This window comes from Nipponia nippon, unplaced genomic scaffold (assembly GCF_047370975.1).
Source record: "Nipponia nippon isolate SJK-2023a ecotype South Korea unplaced genomic scaffold, ASM4737097v1 scaffold_19, whole genome shotgun sequence".
NCBI lineage: Eukaryota > Metazoa > Chordata > Aves > Pelecaniformes > Threskiornithidae > Nipponia > Nipponia nippon.
The window spans coordinates 1,301,259-1,317,252 of NW_028262335.1; the positions used below are offsets into that span (position 1 = coordinate 1,301,259).

At 46.3% G+C, this 15,994-nt stretch overlaps 1 protein-coding gene and 1 long non-coding RNA gene across 18 annotated transcripts in view; one reads left to right on the forward strand and one right to left on the reverse strand.

Annotated features, from left to right (window-relative positions):
• Positions 1-15,994, forward strand: part of EIF4G3 (eukaryotic translation initiation factor 4 gamma 3) — a 149,787-nt gene that overhangs the window by 53,612 nt on the left and 80,181 nt on the right. For all 17 annotated transcript variants that reach the window (XM_087755685.1, XM_087755689.1, XM_087755678.1 and 14 more), the window contains one exon: positions 15,743-15,838. In XM_087755685.1, the coding sequence (XP_087611811.1) occupies positions 15,743-15,838 (96 nt within the window). Of the gene's footprint in view, positions 1-15,742; positions 15,839-15,994 lie in introns of those variants that run through there.
• Positions 4,095-11,005, reverse strand: LOC148056000 (uncharacterized). The gene is made up of 2 exons (XR_015704400.1): positions 10,537-11,005; positions 4,095-9,577 (listed from the first exon to the last, which is right to left on the reverse strand). It is a non-coding gene; the product is annotated as an uncharacterized LOC148056000 (long non-coding RNA).

Sequence of the window (15,994 nt, forward strand, 5' to 3'; positions counted from 1 at the left end):
CTTTTGAGATAAAGGGACCAGAGCTGACGCGGTATTCTGATGAATGGGTTATTACCGATTTCTTGAGCAGCAACATAACACTTCACAAACTACTCTGTATCGTAACAACCCACGCTACGTGGATGATTGAACACCGAACAAAGGTTGTCTTTGCGTTTGTCCAGCCGTGCCTAATGTAGCGGTGTGGGTTTGTGCGTGGCGAGGGGTGTGTGTGTTCTGGATTTCACAGAGTAATTAAAAAGGTAAGGAAGAGACCACTTCATTTGAATTAGAATCTGAGTAAGGGATCATTGATTTCTTCACCACAGCCATGACTGAATGAATACTCATAAAACTGAGTCTTTCCAAGGTAGGGACTGCTGTTTAGGCAGTAGTGAATGAAAATATTTATGTATGTTTTTGGGCTTCGGATATCATTTAGGTCTAAAAATAATTTTGCCAGTGATAGAATGTGTTACTTGCTTGTGTGGTCACAAATTACTGAGTGCTAGCTGTCGGTCCAGGGCTCAGCAGAGTGGTCGGTCCCTTGCTTTTATCTAGTAGGCATCGCCGTATCCCTCCTCTTGGGGCTCGGAGTCCCTTACCGGTTTCTTCATGCGGGGATCTTGCAGAAGGCGCGCTGCGAAGGAGAACGGAGGGTTAATAAGTGCGGTGGCTCCACAAGTGGTCCCCTCGCTGTCCTGGCTGCTCTAAAGCTGCCTGTTCCAGTGAGTCTGGGTGAGGGGAGATGAGGTAATATCTTAAAATGCTAGAACGTGATGAAAGGAACTGCTGTCCCTTACAAAAGCTCTGGGCACGGGGAGCTGGACCACTTCAAAGCTCTGCAGACTTCTGGGTGAGAAGATGACGGCATGGTGTTGGGTGGTCTGCAAGGGAGACTTGGGGAACCACAGCCCAGGAGATGTGTGGGACGTTTCTTCCACAGGAGACAGGAAAAGTCAGGTGCAAATGTACATTGTACCTTTGTAGCTGGCTTTCCTTTAAATTTATTTAAATAAACAGAAACAGATGGTCATGCCGTGCTGTGGTTTGGTGTCTTTTTCACTTAGTCTTCTACCTTTTCCATTTGACGTAGCCAAAACAAGAGAAAGGCTTGCTGTTCGACTTCCTCCAGTCTTTCGTAACGACCAGCCTCTGGCACTTTGCTGCCCTTCGGAATTAGTTTCTGCAGCAAAACGAGAATTGCTTGGCAGCGATGTGAAACAGTCCCATGCGCCCGTCTCCGCAGCAAGAGACAGCGCTTCTGCTTCCCAAATTCCAGGGCCTTGAAATCATACTGCTGCTCTCAGGAATGCTGAACTCCGCCGGCGTTGGGGAATGCACAGCACATGTTGCTGCAGTGATGTTATGGCCAGATGTGGCCCCACGTACATAAAATTTCATATTTCTGTTGTTCTGTGCGTGAAAGAGCCCCTTGTACCGACTGGGAAAGGAGGGGCACATCTCCTCTGCCTCCTCTTGGCTTGCAGACTTCAGAAGTGGCTGGCTTGAGACAATTCGCTTTCTCAGCGTACAGAGGAAAGGAGAAGCCATTGAAAAAGGAGTAGAGAAGTTTCTCCTTGGGCATGACTACCAGAGCAAGTTATCCTGAGATCAGGTAGGGCTTGAGTTTACCGCAGGGTAACTGCCTGCCTGAGCACTCTCATCCCATGATGGATGTGAGATAGCCCAGTGCAGGCAAAGAGCGTTCACACAGGCAGTTAACGCAAAGCAGCTGAAACGCTGTAAATCTGCCCTCCGCTCCGGCTTTACGTTACAGTAATTTATGGTGTAGTTGTGCCTTCAGATGGGAATAACGAGAAAGCGGAGCTCTTCCAAAGCAACCAGACTGGGGCTTGGAAGGAGGCAGCAGAAGGCGGCTTTCCCTTAGTCCAGTGAGTGATCGAAAGAGAAGGAGAGGGCTCCTCCGGTTGTACCACGAGCGGGAGGCAGCTTGCGAAGCTTAGGGCATCAGGAGAAGACAATTTCATCCCTCCTCGTGACCTGGGAGTGCTTTGAAGGATCCCAAGGAACAAGTGCAGTGGGTTCTGGCATGCGAGATGAAGCAACGCAGGAGGGAAATGGTTTGGAAAAGGCTCTTGGCTTTCTCTGCCTCGGCTTTAAAACTGCGGGCTCTGACGTGCATGCCGAGGGATTCTTATAGTCCGGGACCACAGTTTGTAAGCACCGACTGACCACGCTTGGAACAAATTGCCAGGAATTTCCTCGGTAATCAGGGAAACCTTCAGCTCTTGTTAAGAACATGCTGTGCACTGAGCAGATCAGTGCTTTGTGCCCATGGCTGCCTGTTAGGCTAAAACCACGGAGCACCCAGTTAGCAGAGGACCCTGTGGCATCTTTGAGACCTTACTCTGAAGCCGTTGTAGTTATTAACAGCTGTGTTTAATAATCCCTTATCCATTTCTGACAGTGTCGAGATACACCCACAGAAAACAGAAGTGCAAGAGAGCTGAATTCTCAGGATCCTGGTGTACAGAGACCTTGACTTTTAGGTGGCTGATTTAAATCCAAAACAGATTGTACTAGCTGAAACTTGTTACAATCTGCTTCTTGCCTTAAGTGAAAAGAGTTTTGTGGTCTCATTCTGGTCCTCAAAAATGTCACCGTCGCTAAATTAGCGTTTGTAATAGCAGCGAGACATTCCTTAGTACCTTAAGGTCTGGGGATCTGCCAGGAAGCGTGTCTGTGTGCCATCTGCGGCATGTTTATAGGCAATCCCCAAGCCCCTCTTTTATTATCTTGGATCCTTTCTAGGGGAGCTGGAATCCTGTTATAACCATGATGTTTATTCAGTATTTCCCTCCCAGCGTTCGTAGCCCAATGTAGATTTTAGCTGCTTTTAATAAAGTGACGTTTATTAACGGATTGGAAGGGAGGGAGGAATGTAATTTAATCGTAGCCTGGCCCATCCGTGCCCTGTGGTGAGCCAGGTGCCCTGGGACGTGGCGAGTGTTACAGAAGCTGGGCGCTTCCCCGTCTTGAAGGCCGCTGCCTTCTGTGGTTTGTTGTCTGCAAACGACGCGTTACACTCGTCTTCCCCCGAATTCCGCTAATTCCCCGTTATCCGACTGCCTGTACGCTTTGCTGGGGGGGAAGTCCCATAACAAACTTCCACAGCCCCTGGAGCGCGAGGGGCTCCCTCATTTCATCGCCTCGTTTGTGCAAACACCCTGTCCATCATTTTCTGTCTCAGGAGAGCGTCTTTTGTGGACGCCTTGGTCCGAGTCGGTTCTGTAAGCGTCGCAGGGAACTCTTCACCCAGAGAGCTTTGCCGTGCAGGAACCCCCTTGTTTTACGTCAGGTGCCGTTATAGCGGATTTCACGCCGATTAAAAACACGCAGAATCCTCTAACTTGTAGATGGTGCTTTGTGGGCAAGAAACCTGCCTTCCAGACAATACGCATTAATGTATTTTTTTCTGAGCAGTCAAGAATTTGACCTCTTGTACTTCTCGCTCCTTTTCTTGCGCGTGCTTCTGTGCAGCCGGGTCAGGCTTCTTCGCAACATATATTTTTTTTTTTAATGCAGCTCACTAATTCTGAGCTTGCAGGAATATATGACTGCAGGTGGAGATTTGAAAATACGAGTTATTTAATAGCTGATAAATCCAGGAGAAGTGTAATCTTCTTTTGGCCTTTGTGTTAAAGACCTGCTGGAAGTGCAGCTGAACTCCCTGTTTTGTAATAGGATTAGTAGGTTTTTCCTTGGGTTAATAATGCCGGGAATATTTGCTCATATAACGTAGTTCATTATTTTTGATTCGTTGCTGTGCTTTTTACCTCATTAGTTTAAATCTGGGCAAATCTGTGCTGGAAACATAAAGCACATCTGCGTCTCGGCACCTGCTGTCGGTGCCTTTTGGGCGTCGGGGTGCTTTGGCGTAGGGATGCTCAGCTTCGTGGGTGCCCTCTAATTTGGGGAGAGCTGCTGGGTGTGGGAGCTGCAGAGAGGGAGACCTGGGGTGGTGGGGAAGGCGTAATGCAGCTTCAAATGCCGATTAACGCTATTAACTTGAATAATCATTTAACCTTGGAAACGGTTAACTTTCAAAAGGCGCGATGTAGGCAGAATGAATGAATTGGGTTTAATATCTGTGCGCTTAGGAAGGACTAGAAACAGCCTTAAATTTATTTTTTTTTCCTGATGAGGAAAGGAAAGAAAGGAAAATGGTTACAATTTTATCATGCACATGGGCAAAGGAAAGATTGCAACACCAAAGCTGAGTCTAGTTAGGATTAGGCCTGCCTGCAGACCCAGCCCCTCACTGCTGCTGGTACCTTTTGCAGTGGCTTAGTGCTTTGAGAGGTGTGTTTAATACTTCTCCATGCGGTCCGGTGTGCCCAGTGCGGGAAGAGAATATGTTTTTTTCTACTGCTGCTTGAGCTTTTTCTTTCAGGAGTAACCCTGGCCTGGCTCGGAGTCTTCCCTGGCCCGTCCACCCCGGTGTAAACTGAGTTATTTTGAACAAGAAGGCTCTCGCGGTTGGTGTCTTGGCCACACGCATCCTGGAGGCATGATCCAGCGGAAGAGTTTTCTTCTGGCTTGCGATACTGTTGTGAATCAAAAGCAGTTTTAAATTGCCAGTAACTTTTTTTGGATTGAAATAGCATTTTTACTAGAAAATCAAACTCCTCTGTAGTTGTTTTAAAATTCTACAGATCCCTTTCTTCAGGAGTTTTCCATGCGTGTTTTCTGTTCTCACAGCCACGTGGACTGTGCTTTATTTTGATGCTTTTCAGACTTTACCACTTGTTGAACCACATTTTTGTTCATCATATAAGAAGACAAAATAATGTAAGGCAACTTGCCATTTTCTTATGTTTAATAATTTCTATTCTGGTATTCCTTCTGTAACAATACCTTCTGTTCCATGCAATTTAATGGATGTTTTTTTGCACACTCCAGAAAATACGTAGTTTTTAAACAAACACAATGTGTTGCAGAAGGCAATATGTCCCAATAAACACCAAAGCCCACAAGTCAGACCTTTACACAGTCTGCATTTTGTAAACGTTGAGGGCATAAAATATCCCTGCAGCTAGATAAAACTGGGGAGAAGGAGCCCTTGAATGGCTGGAGTCCCCCGTTAGCCTTTGCGTCAGGCTGGGGAGCTGAAGGATAACCACCGGAGTCGTCGATAACTTCAGCGGGGAGGACCTACCCAAGAGGGGCGAAGGTTTGAAATCGATAAACAGCGTGGTTCTCCTGCGAGCTGGAGTCTCGATGCGCTGCTTTCAGCTCACGACAAAGAGCACGAAAGGATTTGATGGTTATGGAGTGATCATTCCACTTTTGGCTCCTCGTAGCCTGGAAGCGCTGTGCCCGTGTTCTCCATAGACCCTTCCTCATGGTGCCGTTAAAACCCAGTAATTTATTTAGTTGCTTTAAATTGTTTGAATTTGCATAAAATTATATGCAGTGGCATTTCTGGGCTTCAGTGTAATGCAGTAAAACTTGGATGTTTTATCTGCTTGCTGCCATGGGCTCATCAAAAGGTTAAGGTTGGAAGAGACCTGGAGATCATCTAGTCCAAGTGCCTGCTCAAAGCAGGGTCAGCTAGAGCAGGTTAGTCTGGGCCGTGTCCACTTGGCTCTTGAGTATCTCCAAGGGTGGAAACATCCTTAGAGACAGACAGAAGACGACAAATTTTGGGAGGTTTTGTTGGGTCTTGGAGGAAAGTAGTAGGCTCAAAGTTGCTGCTGGTGTTCTGGCGATAGCGTGGAGCAGGGGTCTCGGCTGACTGCAGGTTGTGTTCCTGAGCACAAGCATTCCTCCGCAAAGTTTGTGTTCTGGTTAAATTGGCATGAATTTTTTATAGGACAAGTGAAAGGCACGTTGTAGACTCCAGGGTGTCTCTGCCGAGATTCACAGGCCTGCTGCCGACAGCGGAGATGTTGGAATTTCTCCCCCCGTCACACGCAGGCGCACACATGCTCTATATTTTTGAGTACCTTTATTATAGAAAATACCGGTTCACTTAATTATGCAGTGGTCGTTCCCAGACCACCCCAGGCTGCGAGCTATGAGCTGCAGTCGAGGCAGGGACGTTTCAGCCCCTGTAAGAAGCCAAGTAAATCCATACTGGTATTTACAGATGTTATGAAATGATAATCTGCTGTAGCATTATCCTTGCCCTCATGCCTTCGTTAACAACAGCGTTGAACCTAGGCAGATTCTGCGTTGATGGATTGAATAAATAAATGTCTTTGGGAGGAGGACAGCCACTAGCAGGACATGTGTCCACCCCAATGTCTCAAAATTACGCTTGTTTAAATATTTCACTCAGCTGACCACATCAGTGTGGTCTGAAATTTGGCATGGGCTTATCAGCTTGAGCGCCTTCTCTTTTTTAAAGCAGAAAGATTGTTCTTTCCTCCCCAAAACTGTGTTATATTTACCTTTGCGCGAAGCATCGTTGTTAATGGACAGTTGCATTCAGCGGTATAGCGATTATTATGTTAAAAATTGTGATTATTATGTTAAAAATTGCGATTATTATGTTAAAAACACGGGGTAAGCCTGAACTTCAGGGAGACGGCGCGTGAAACAGGGATGCTTTCTGTCTTGCTTTTCCTTTTCACCCTCGTCCTTCATAACATCCCTACAGGAATAGTAACGGCAGTGTCTTACGCAGGAAGGAAAGGAGTGCGTATCTTGTGTCTGCGTTGCCCTTTGCACAAACCGTCTTTGTCCGGGGCAGAGGAAACCACGTTTCCTTCGCCGCCTTCCCTCGGTGGGAATCTGATTATTTAGGTTCAAGGCAGAAAAACGCCTGTAGTTCTGTGGTTGTTACTTGGGCCTCTCTTTCCCTGTGCAGCTTGCTGCCTTTGCCCGCTCAAATCCGTGATGCTAAATCATACGAAGCCATAAAAAAGGTTGTTAAAAATTTAGCAGGGCAAGCGATGACACAGATGATATACCCCCAGACGAACTGCTGCAGAGGAATAGAGAGAACAGTGGTCGAGCCACATTTGTGAGAGAAGTAATTCGTCCTGGGTCAGGACGTTTTTATCCTTTTAAAGGCTGAGTTTAATATTTACCAACACGGGGATTTCTCGTAAAGGCTGGGCTTATGGAAAAAGGGGGGAGTGGGAACCGATGTGCTTGAGAGGAGAAGCGAGGATGCCGGCCGCTGCAGGTAGCGCAGGCTTTTTCTCTGCTCCGTCTTCTCGCCTGCGATGTGGTGAATCCCTAAAATCCGCACCGCCTTCACAGGACCAGGCACCTGGAGCTAACGGAGTAGCTGGTGTTTTCAGGAAACGGCTTTTGAAAAAAAACCAAACCCCTACGTATCTAAATAAACACACCAAACGGTCACAGATCCTGTTTACTCTTTGCTTCCATCCAAATCCAGACCTTGAAGCTTCCTAGTAAATCCGATGTGCAAAGGCTTCGTACCGGCGGCCCAGCCCCTTCGTGAGGAGCAGGGTATTTGCGCTGTAATTGTGTTAAATTCTGTTTTAAAGGGGAAACCTTTAATCTGCGTAACCCGTTCAGTGTCACAGAAGAGCTCTGGGACTTGCATCATTGATTTTAATGGGGCTTTGAATATCCCAAGTAATATATACCAATACAGGCAGAAAAACAGTGTTTTCAAGTTACTGATGCATCTTACAGGGTAGCAGCACTGGCTTATAGAGTCAGCAGAGTAGAACTGCCGTGTATTTTTATTTTACAGAGCTGCTATGATGAGGACAAGCTGATTTCAGTGATGCCGGATAATTTGCAAATGAGCTGCTTAAAAAAAAAATTGAAGTTCTTGATGCGATGTATACCAAAAAGCCTGCGTATTTGAACATGTAGCTGTGAATGAGGACTTATGTTTAAACAGAATAATCTGGTAGTGCGTTTGATGATTTGCAGTTGAATTGTAAATAGCGAGAGCCAAACTACGAGCCTTTAGAAGGGAATTGGCCTTATTTATTCATTTAATCATTGTTGTGCCATTTTTAAAGCTGTAAAGCTGCGATAGTTCGCAGGAGTAGTGTGAGAATATGTTTTTATGCATTATTCGAGAGGGTACTGTGTAGAAAAGCCTGAAATGAATAAATTTAATAATTCAGGCTTCTCCATCATCGTTTGTAATATTTGCAGATGAGCTGGTTCTGTGTTATTACAGATAGACGTTACAGATACTACGGATTTTTTCCTACCATATTCAAATTATTCACATGATACAAGTCATCGCAGACAGCAGCTTCGAAGTCTGCTGTGACCCTGTTCTGCTGACTGCAGGGCACGCCGGGGAAAAAAAAAAAAAAAGAAAAGGCAGATTTGAATCATCTAGTTACCAAAATAGTAATAAAAATCAACTCTCTTCAAACAAAATCCTGGAGCTGAGTAATGCCGTGTTTGTGTTCAGATGCAGGAACCGACCTGAGATGGCTGCGGCGCAGGTTTCCAGGTATTGTAGTGACACTGGTACGGGTCCAGGGGAAGGCTTTTTGATGTGGCAAGCGCGGTTCGCTCCTGCAGGATTTCTGTGAGCTGTTTTGGCACTTCTTTCTCTTTCCCCGCAGGACTTTATGGCTTGTACGTGCAGCCGTCGGGAGGGCTACTGGAATGATGGAGGTGTGATGTTGGTGTTGTGCATTTGTCACCAAGGGTGGGTGTTTCTAGCTCGATAACATAACCCTGAGCGAAACCGGGACTGGAGAGGGACGGAGGTCTCGTGTGGCTCTTTTGGCTTCTCATGGTGTTGATTTGTGAGCACAGGTGGATTAAAAGATCTAATTCTTTGCTGTCTGAACTCTTCCCACAGGTTGCTAACTCCACAGTGAGGTGGCTGGACCCCGGGCATCTCCAGAGATGCCACCGTTGAGAGCTCAGGAACTTAATTAAGAAGTATTTTATTTTGTCCATTGCCAACATACTAATTTTAGGTCAAAAGCTGCTTTTTCCCTGGTTCAGTCACCTCTGCTGCAGGTGCTGCAGCCCCTGGGAGGACAACAAGGGAGAGAGGAAGAGCAGGAACCTCTTCATCCCTTTCACTCGATGCTGCCGGTGTTCGTAAATCAGCAGCCAAATGGAAAAAATGAGCCTTTTGTTTGCAGTGTCTCTTGTAGGCTGTGGAGGTAGGAGATTCTGGGCTGTTCTCGGGTGCTCTGGCTGTAGCTGTTATCTCTGCCGTGCAATAATACTGCTTTTCATATCAGATTAAAAAAAAAAACCCAATCTTGCTGTAATTTGGAAGTTTTAAACACTTTCACTTGAAGCCAGCGCCGCTGCTGAAAGAGCGCAGGAACGGGAGCAAACCGCACGGGTTTGGGGGAAGACGGGACGCCCGCTTCTACCGACAGCGTGAGTTCGTGCCGATACGCACCTTTCGTAAAAGTGAGGCCGTTCAGAAACCAAAGCTGGATTAAAAATAAATGTGCTGGCTTGGAGGAGGGGGCAGTCTGAAGAAATGCTGTTCTGGTGGGCGCTTGCCTGCGGATCAGTTCATTAGGTAGAAATGAAGATACAGGTTTTAAATTATAATCCTCTTTCTTTTTAAGAGCTGAATGCTGAGAGATTTCCGCGTATTGGGTACCGCACAGTTGTAGTTGTTTAGGTAGTACAGCGATTCGATTGCAGGCTGTGGGAGGGCAGAGCAAACCCAGCTCAACAAATAAACGATGATTCAGAATTAAAAGCCGCGTCCTTGCTGGCACCATCCGTCACCCTCGTGAACCAAGTGACGGTTTATGCCACTGCGGGGGATTTCTTCACCTGCATCCGAGGCCACGCTCCTGCTGTCCAGGCCGGTGAGCCAGGGGAAAGCTTGCTAAGAGGCTCTAAGAGCGGCCGCAAGGGCCGGTGCATCGACACAGCCTGTCCCGCCTTCCCTGCTGTGGTTTTCCTTGAGGAAAATAGTTCAGCAGCTGGAAGGAAAACTCGAGTCTGTGCAATGGAAATAAAAAGGAAACACCCGCGCGGTGATCTTGCCGATGACTCTTGTAGTGCTCTCTCCCGTACGTTGCTGCGGGGCAGCTGCATTTTGTGTCCGGGAGCTTGTATAAATAATAATTTATAAATCTGGGGACAGGACCTCTCAGTATGAAGCGCACTGAGTGTTACCCTAAGGCCCACCTGGTGTGGCTTTAATCAACATTTAGCATTTAACCAGGTCAGTGAATGTCTTGGTAAAAGACCGCTGTCAGGCAGAAATAGGTTTACATCCAGAGAAATGTGGGGGGGTTGTTTGGGGGCAGAGATGGACCTTGCTACAGTTTTATCCTATTTCCATCCAATGCACGGTTTTGATATTTTACGTCTCAACGTAAAACGGGTAAAAATCTTTTTGAAAGTCCACGCCGTGGCACTTTCAGTAAGCTTTTAGCTGGGTACTCTCCATTTGTGGGTGTAGCGACCTGAGTGCTCAAACGAGATGTAAACCGCTACGGCAAGGTATCGTATTTTTTATTCACACGGAAGAATTGCATTGCTTTCTGTTGCGGCCACACACGAAAAATGGCCTTTGGGGATGCTCTGGGATAACCGAGGGCTGCCTGTGGCCCCAGCCTGCTTCGTATAGTTATAAAATGTTTTGCTTACGCTGTCGTGTTCCTCCCAAAGAGATTAAAGCTTTTTGCTGGCGTTCGGCGGAGTTTCAGCTCACCCCGGACAGGAGCGCGGTCGCTGCGTTGGTGTTACTGGGAAGTAACTGGAAGTCTGAAGGTTTCCTCATCCAAGGTCACAGCGATAGCGATGGTAATAGAGCAGCAAGCTCCTGAGTCACGGTCATGTGTTGGAACTACAAGACCATTTCTCCTCCTCGTATGTAACTTCAGTAAATATAGACCCAGCCAAACTCCTTCCCTGAGTCAAGAGAGGATTCAAGAAACGGCGACAGGGCTTAACCCCTTCCCGCACCAAACTCCCCCCGCGCTGCCGAAGGCAGAAAGCTCAGCAAGCGACACCTTTCTGCCTGGGGATTTAAGAGTTTTGTTCCAAAAAAAAATTTCCACCGGCTGCGGGAGGCAGAGCGCGGCGTGACTCAGCTTTTTCTGAGCCCGATGCCTGTACTTTGCCTGTTTATTCCCAGTACAGTCAGTACCGAGGGAGTCATGTTACGCAGCAGGCTCAGTGTTTATTAACCAGCTCGGGAACTGATCTAAGAATAACTTTTTTCATTTGTTTTGTTGGTAGTGATTATTTTTTTTTTTTTTTTTTTTTTGCTTAGCGCAGTCAGCAGCCCAAGGTGGAAGCTGCTGCACAGAAAACGGATAGAAAGGGTTTTCCCCAGCAAGTTGCGGGAATACATAAACACACAACTATTATCGCCTCCCCCCTGTGAATAGCCACATCTGAAATATAAAAATCACTAAGATGAAAGCTTTAAGGGAAGCAAATTGCTCTGCCTCGAAAGCGGAGCAGCTCAGCAGCCACCCGATCTGTTCCAGCTCGGGATGCTGCAATTACTTGAACTTCACAGATTTCGATGCCGACGTTTAGATGCTTCGGAACCAAAATTTTTATACGGAGCGATATGTGCTTCCCTGCCTTCCTCTCCCTGGTAGTTTATTTAGAGGATTTTGGGGGCATTTTCTCACTGACCTCTTCATTTGCTCACCTCATCCTCAGCGTTTCAGCCACGGTGCGTAAAAGCCACGTATTTCCAGCGTGACTGCATATGATTATATTACTTTGTGTACCTATTTAGATGCTTGGCACAGAAAAAAGTCCTTTTGACAGATGAATAGATGCAATACTTTGAATCAGCTGACTTGTCTGAAAAGCACTGGAGTGCTGTGATTTATTCTGTCAGATGTTTTGATAGTTTATTTAGGCTACCGTGTACTTATACGTGAACTTAGTCCCTGCAGAAATTTATACAGCACTTTTTTCCCCCTCCCTTTTTTTTCCCCTCCATTATGGTTTTAACACAAATGCCGGTTAAGGCACACCTCCATCTGGTTTGAAGCATGCCGAGCAGAAGCGTTTGTTGTTGTGTAATAGTTGTGAAACGTGTTTATTTAGGCGATGTCTGTTATCTTCAGTGGGATTTATATTGCACTCGTTCCTCAAGGCTGCAGTTGTGAACCTAGCACCCGGCGCGGTCGTCTGGGTCAGAAACAGCACTGGCTGTCCAAAATTACCTTGTTTTGATGACCGCTTAATAGCAGAAACCCTTCCGTGGCTGCTATTTAAGCCTTCCTATGCTTTTTTCTTATAATGCTGTGCTTATTCTGATAGGGTTTAAATGCTAAAGCAAATGTAACGCTAGATTGCGTCGTCTTGCATTTGCCTCTCAGCCCTGCTAGTGTCAGAAATGACATCTGTTACCAATGAGGTGGCTGTCTTTGGCACTGTATTTTAAAATGCCAGCTTTACAGTCTTTCTGCTAAAACTCGTCGTTTTTTAGGCTTCGTGATAGCTGTGCTTCCTTTCTTTCAAATTTCCTTTTGCTTGGGTGATTGAAAGAAAAGTCGGGCTGTTTTGGAGGGGGGTAAGGACTTTGGGGGTAGCGTGGACGTTATATCTGACTTAAGCTTGGTTCTGTTGCGTGCAAGTTAAGCCAGAAGAAAACACGTTTCATGAGCCTGAAGAAGGGGGAGAATAGCGGATATTTTCCTCCCTTCTTGCTGAGATGCTATGGGAGCAGCGACTGAAACCGTCTGGGCTAAGGTCTCTTCTCTTGAGATGCAGAGCTGGAGGCACAAGGAGCTGGTGGTCAACTGGTCCACTTAGATGTGAGCGTACGTAGTATTTCCCGACATGGTCACCTGCCCTTCGTGCTCGCTGCTGTCTGGATGCGAAGAGTAGCATTAGGACCCTTTGCGAGGTGCGTGGACTGACACAGAAAGCCGCTGATCCTCCAAGAGGAGAAGCCTTAATCTCATGTTGGGCAGAGGTCCCAGATGCAGAAAGTCAGCAGCAAGATGCTACAAACGCAGGACAACTTCTCTAGGTCGTGGACAAAAAGATACCAGAGTTTCCCCACGTCTCGTTAGTGCTCGATTACTCTACGCCGTGCTGTGGTTGCTCATCGCTACGGTGTCATTGCTGCTGCGAGATATGGTACATACTGTTTATTATACAGCATTGACACGAACAGCTCAAGCAGAATCACACTTGTCAAATAAAAGGGGAAAATATTTGATGCTGCATCTGACATCTCAAAAAATTAAAAGGCTTCTTGCAAATTAGTTGTTAACATGAATTCGAGGTTTTGCCAGTGGTAAGAAGGGAGGGAAGCGCTGGCTGGAGAGGATTAGACCAAATGAGCTCCTGGAGAGGAGGGGCAGCGGCAAACCTGCCAGAGGTTGCTGCTTCCGTGGCAGGAGCCGATTAACGCATTTAATTGCTCTTGAACCAGGGTCTTTGCTGCCGTGTTGATATAAACTACTACAGAACAGCATTCTTTGGCTAAATATTCTACCAAGCGTGTGCTGGCGTCCTAAATCACAGCAAAGATCTACTGATATACTTGGAGACATACGTTTTTATCATCTCTTTGACCCAAAAAGCAATGTGAGAAGCAGGTAGAAAAGAACAGAACATCCTGCCTAGGTAGCTTGTGTAGTAGGAACGCTGTCCTTAAGTGCCTGTGTGTTTGTGTTGAAGTTTTGCTCTTTAACGATCAGTTTGAGCGTGGTCCCAAAGGAGGAGTAGGAGGTATTGCAGCAGTAGGTGTTTGGGATGGGACTATTTCTGGGCTGTGCCCAGTCCCCTCATCCCCTCTGCCACGTTTTGGGTTTTGCTTTGTTTTGGTTTTTTTTGAGATGGGAAAATTCCTTGGTCGGATTGTTTCTGAATGATAATTTCATTTACCTTGTATTACGTTTTGATCAGCAGGAGATTAAGCGAGGATTTTATGTCTAGGGCTGAAAAAGAAGAATAAAAAGAATAACACGGAGACCCCGGCTGTCTGCCAGACACTCTGCGAGGCACGGGACAGTGGTCAGCGTGTGCTGGGGCACTCGCTCGTAGCGGTCTTTCAGCGATCAGATCTACTCGGTGCTCTTCCAAAATAAGACATGTTCTTGCTCCAAAACCATCCTGCGTTTGCTGATATTGAAAGGGATGAAGAGGCTGAGCTGCGGGTGAGGTCTGTGGCTCTGCTGTAGGACTCAGCCTGGGAGGCGAGAAGTAAATACGTGCCTTACCCAATGGCATACCCACTTTATTTTGTAAGGAAAGCTCTTCTTAAATTGCTTTATTTTCCTTAAAAGCGTACATCCTTCATCTTGTAAAGACTGGTTGTCTCTCCCTTGAAAGCCACAACATGCCTGATTATACTTGGTGTAGTTTGCTAATTCAGACTTGGAAGTTTTGCAGGCTTCAGGACTGAGTTTCTTTCTAGAAGCAGCACGTTTTGTGTTGTTTCTACATGACTCCTTGAGCTATTTGCCAAAAACAGAGCTTCAGGCTTTATGCTGGATCACCTCTCTTGACAGCTAAAGTTTTATAAGTTTCTTTTTTCTTTCTTCAATACGAACAGGTTTGGCCTACCAACTATAACTTAGTTTTATTGTTTAAAAACTTAATTATTCAAATAAAATATAGCACAGTTCAAATCAAAGATACCCTGAAATGTGCCTGAGGGCTGGTGCAGTGAAAGGTATTCTCTCAATACCGCATTACGGGCTGAAACGGTTCCCTTTATTCCTTAGACCTGCTCTTGAATTTTAATGCAAGGGCCATGAAATTCAAAGATGAGAAGGGATTCTTCAGCAAGCCTTGCGGTGTGAATGTATCGTATGTATATGTACGGAGAGGTATTGCAATGTTTTGAAGCGTATCCTCTCCCATAATCTGTAAAATGAGCCCAGAGGCCTTCTCCCAGAGGAGACCCAAGACCTGATGAGCTCATTTATTCATCGAGTAGATCTAATGGTACGTAGCCAGGAGGTTAGCAGGGCCGGTGGTTACCGGCGGTAATGCCGATATCCAGAGCTGGCACCCAAGGGAGAGACAGGGAAGGGCGAAGAGCTGAGGAGCTGGAGAAGTGGCTTGTGCTGGAGCCGGGCAGGAGCTGCAGGGCCGCACGTCGAGTTTGGGCTAATTCCTCTTGAAAGTGAAGGCTGTCGCAGGCTAGTGGCTGGGTTTTATGCCATTACAATAACGAACTATTAAAAAAAAAAAAAAAAAGGTAAGTTACAGCTTTTTGTTCAAAAAAAAAAGGGAAAAAATGCTCTGAAAAGTTATTTCTAACTGTCTTGTTAAAATGTGTAATCGGCATAACTCTACAGCTCCAGTTTATTGTTACTTTGGGCAAATAACGTGGGGGAGAGCATCTGGTGGTATAATTTGTTATAGCCCATTGAAATCAGTGGAACTATGAAAAAATTTACACAACCCATGGTCTGCCTTACATCTGTAACGATTTTGGGCCGTTTCATTGTGTTGCAAACGCTTTAAAGCAGAAGTGGCTTGTATTAAATGCATTCGAGCTTGTTCCATGTCGTTTGTCTTATTTTGGAGGATTTATCGGCAATGCCTACGGTTCCAGCTTTCCTTGGAAATGGGTTCAGAGGGGGCTTTTGGAAAGTACGTGGCCGGGGGTTCGGACAACACGGGGTTTCAGTGACACGGTGTTACGTTGATGTTGCCTCTTCGCTATGTTTTCTGCTGCGGCACTTGGGGAGCTTAGGGTAGCGTTGATAAATTGGTTGGCTCCTTGACGAAGAAGGCTTTCTCCATCGCAATCAAATGTGTTGTCTTTATCTGTCCGTCTGACAATGTGTCCAGTTCCTATCTTTTGGGATGAATCATTTGATACGCTCATTTTTTATTTACTTTTCTTTTTCCCTGGCAGGCTCCTTACCCCTCAGGACAGAATGCAGCTCCAACCACGCTGGTGTACCCTCAAGCCGCTCAAACAATGAACACCCAGCCTCAGACCCGCTCACCGGTAAGGGAGCCCATGTTTGCGTTATCTTACGTTCTTTCTTCCTCGTTTGTGTGTTTTTCTGCCTGTATGTGTGTGTCTATAGCACTTGGCCGGTTCTCTGGAAAGCGTGTTTTACTGAACTGGAAGCATGTTCCAAATGGCAAATCTTGATTGAAT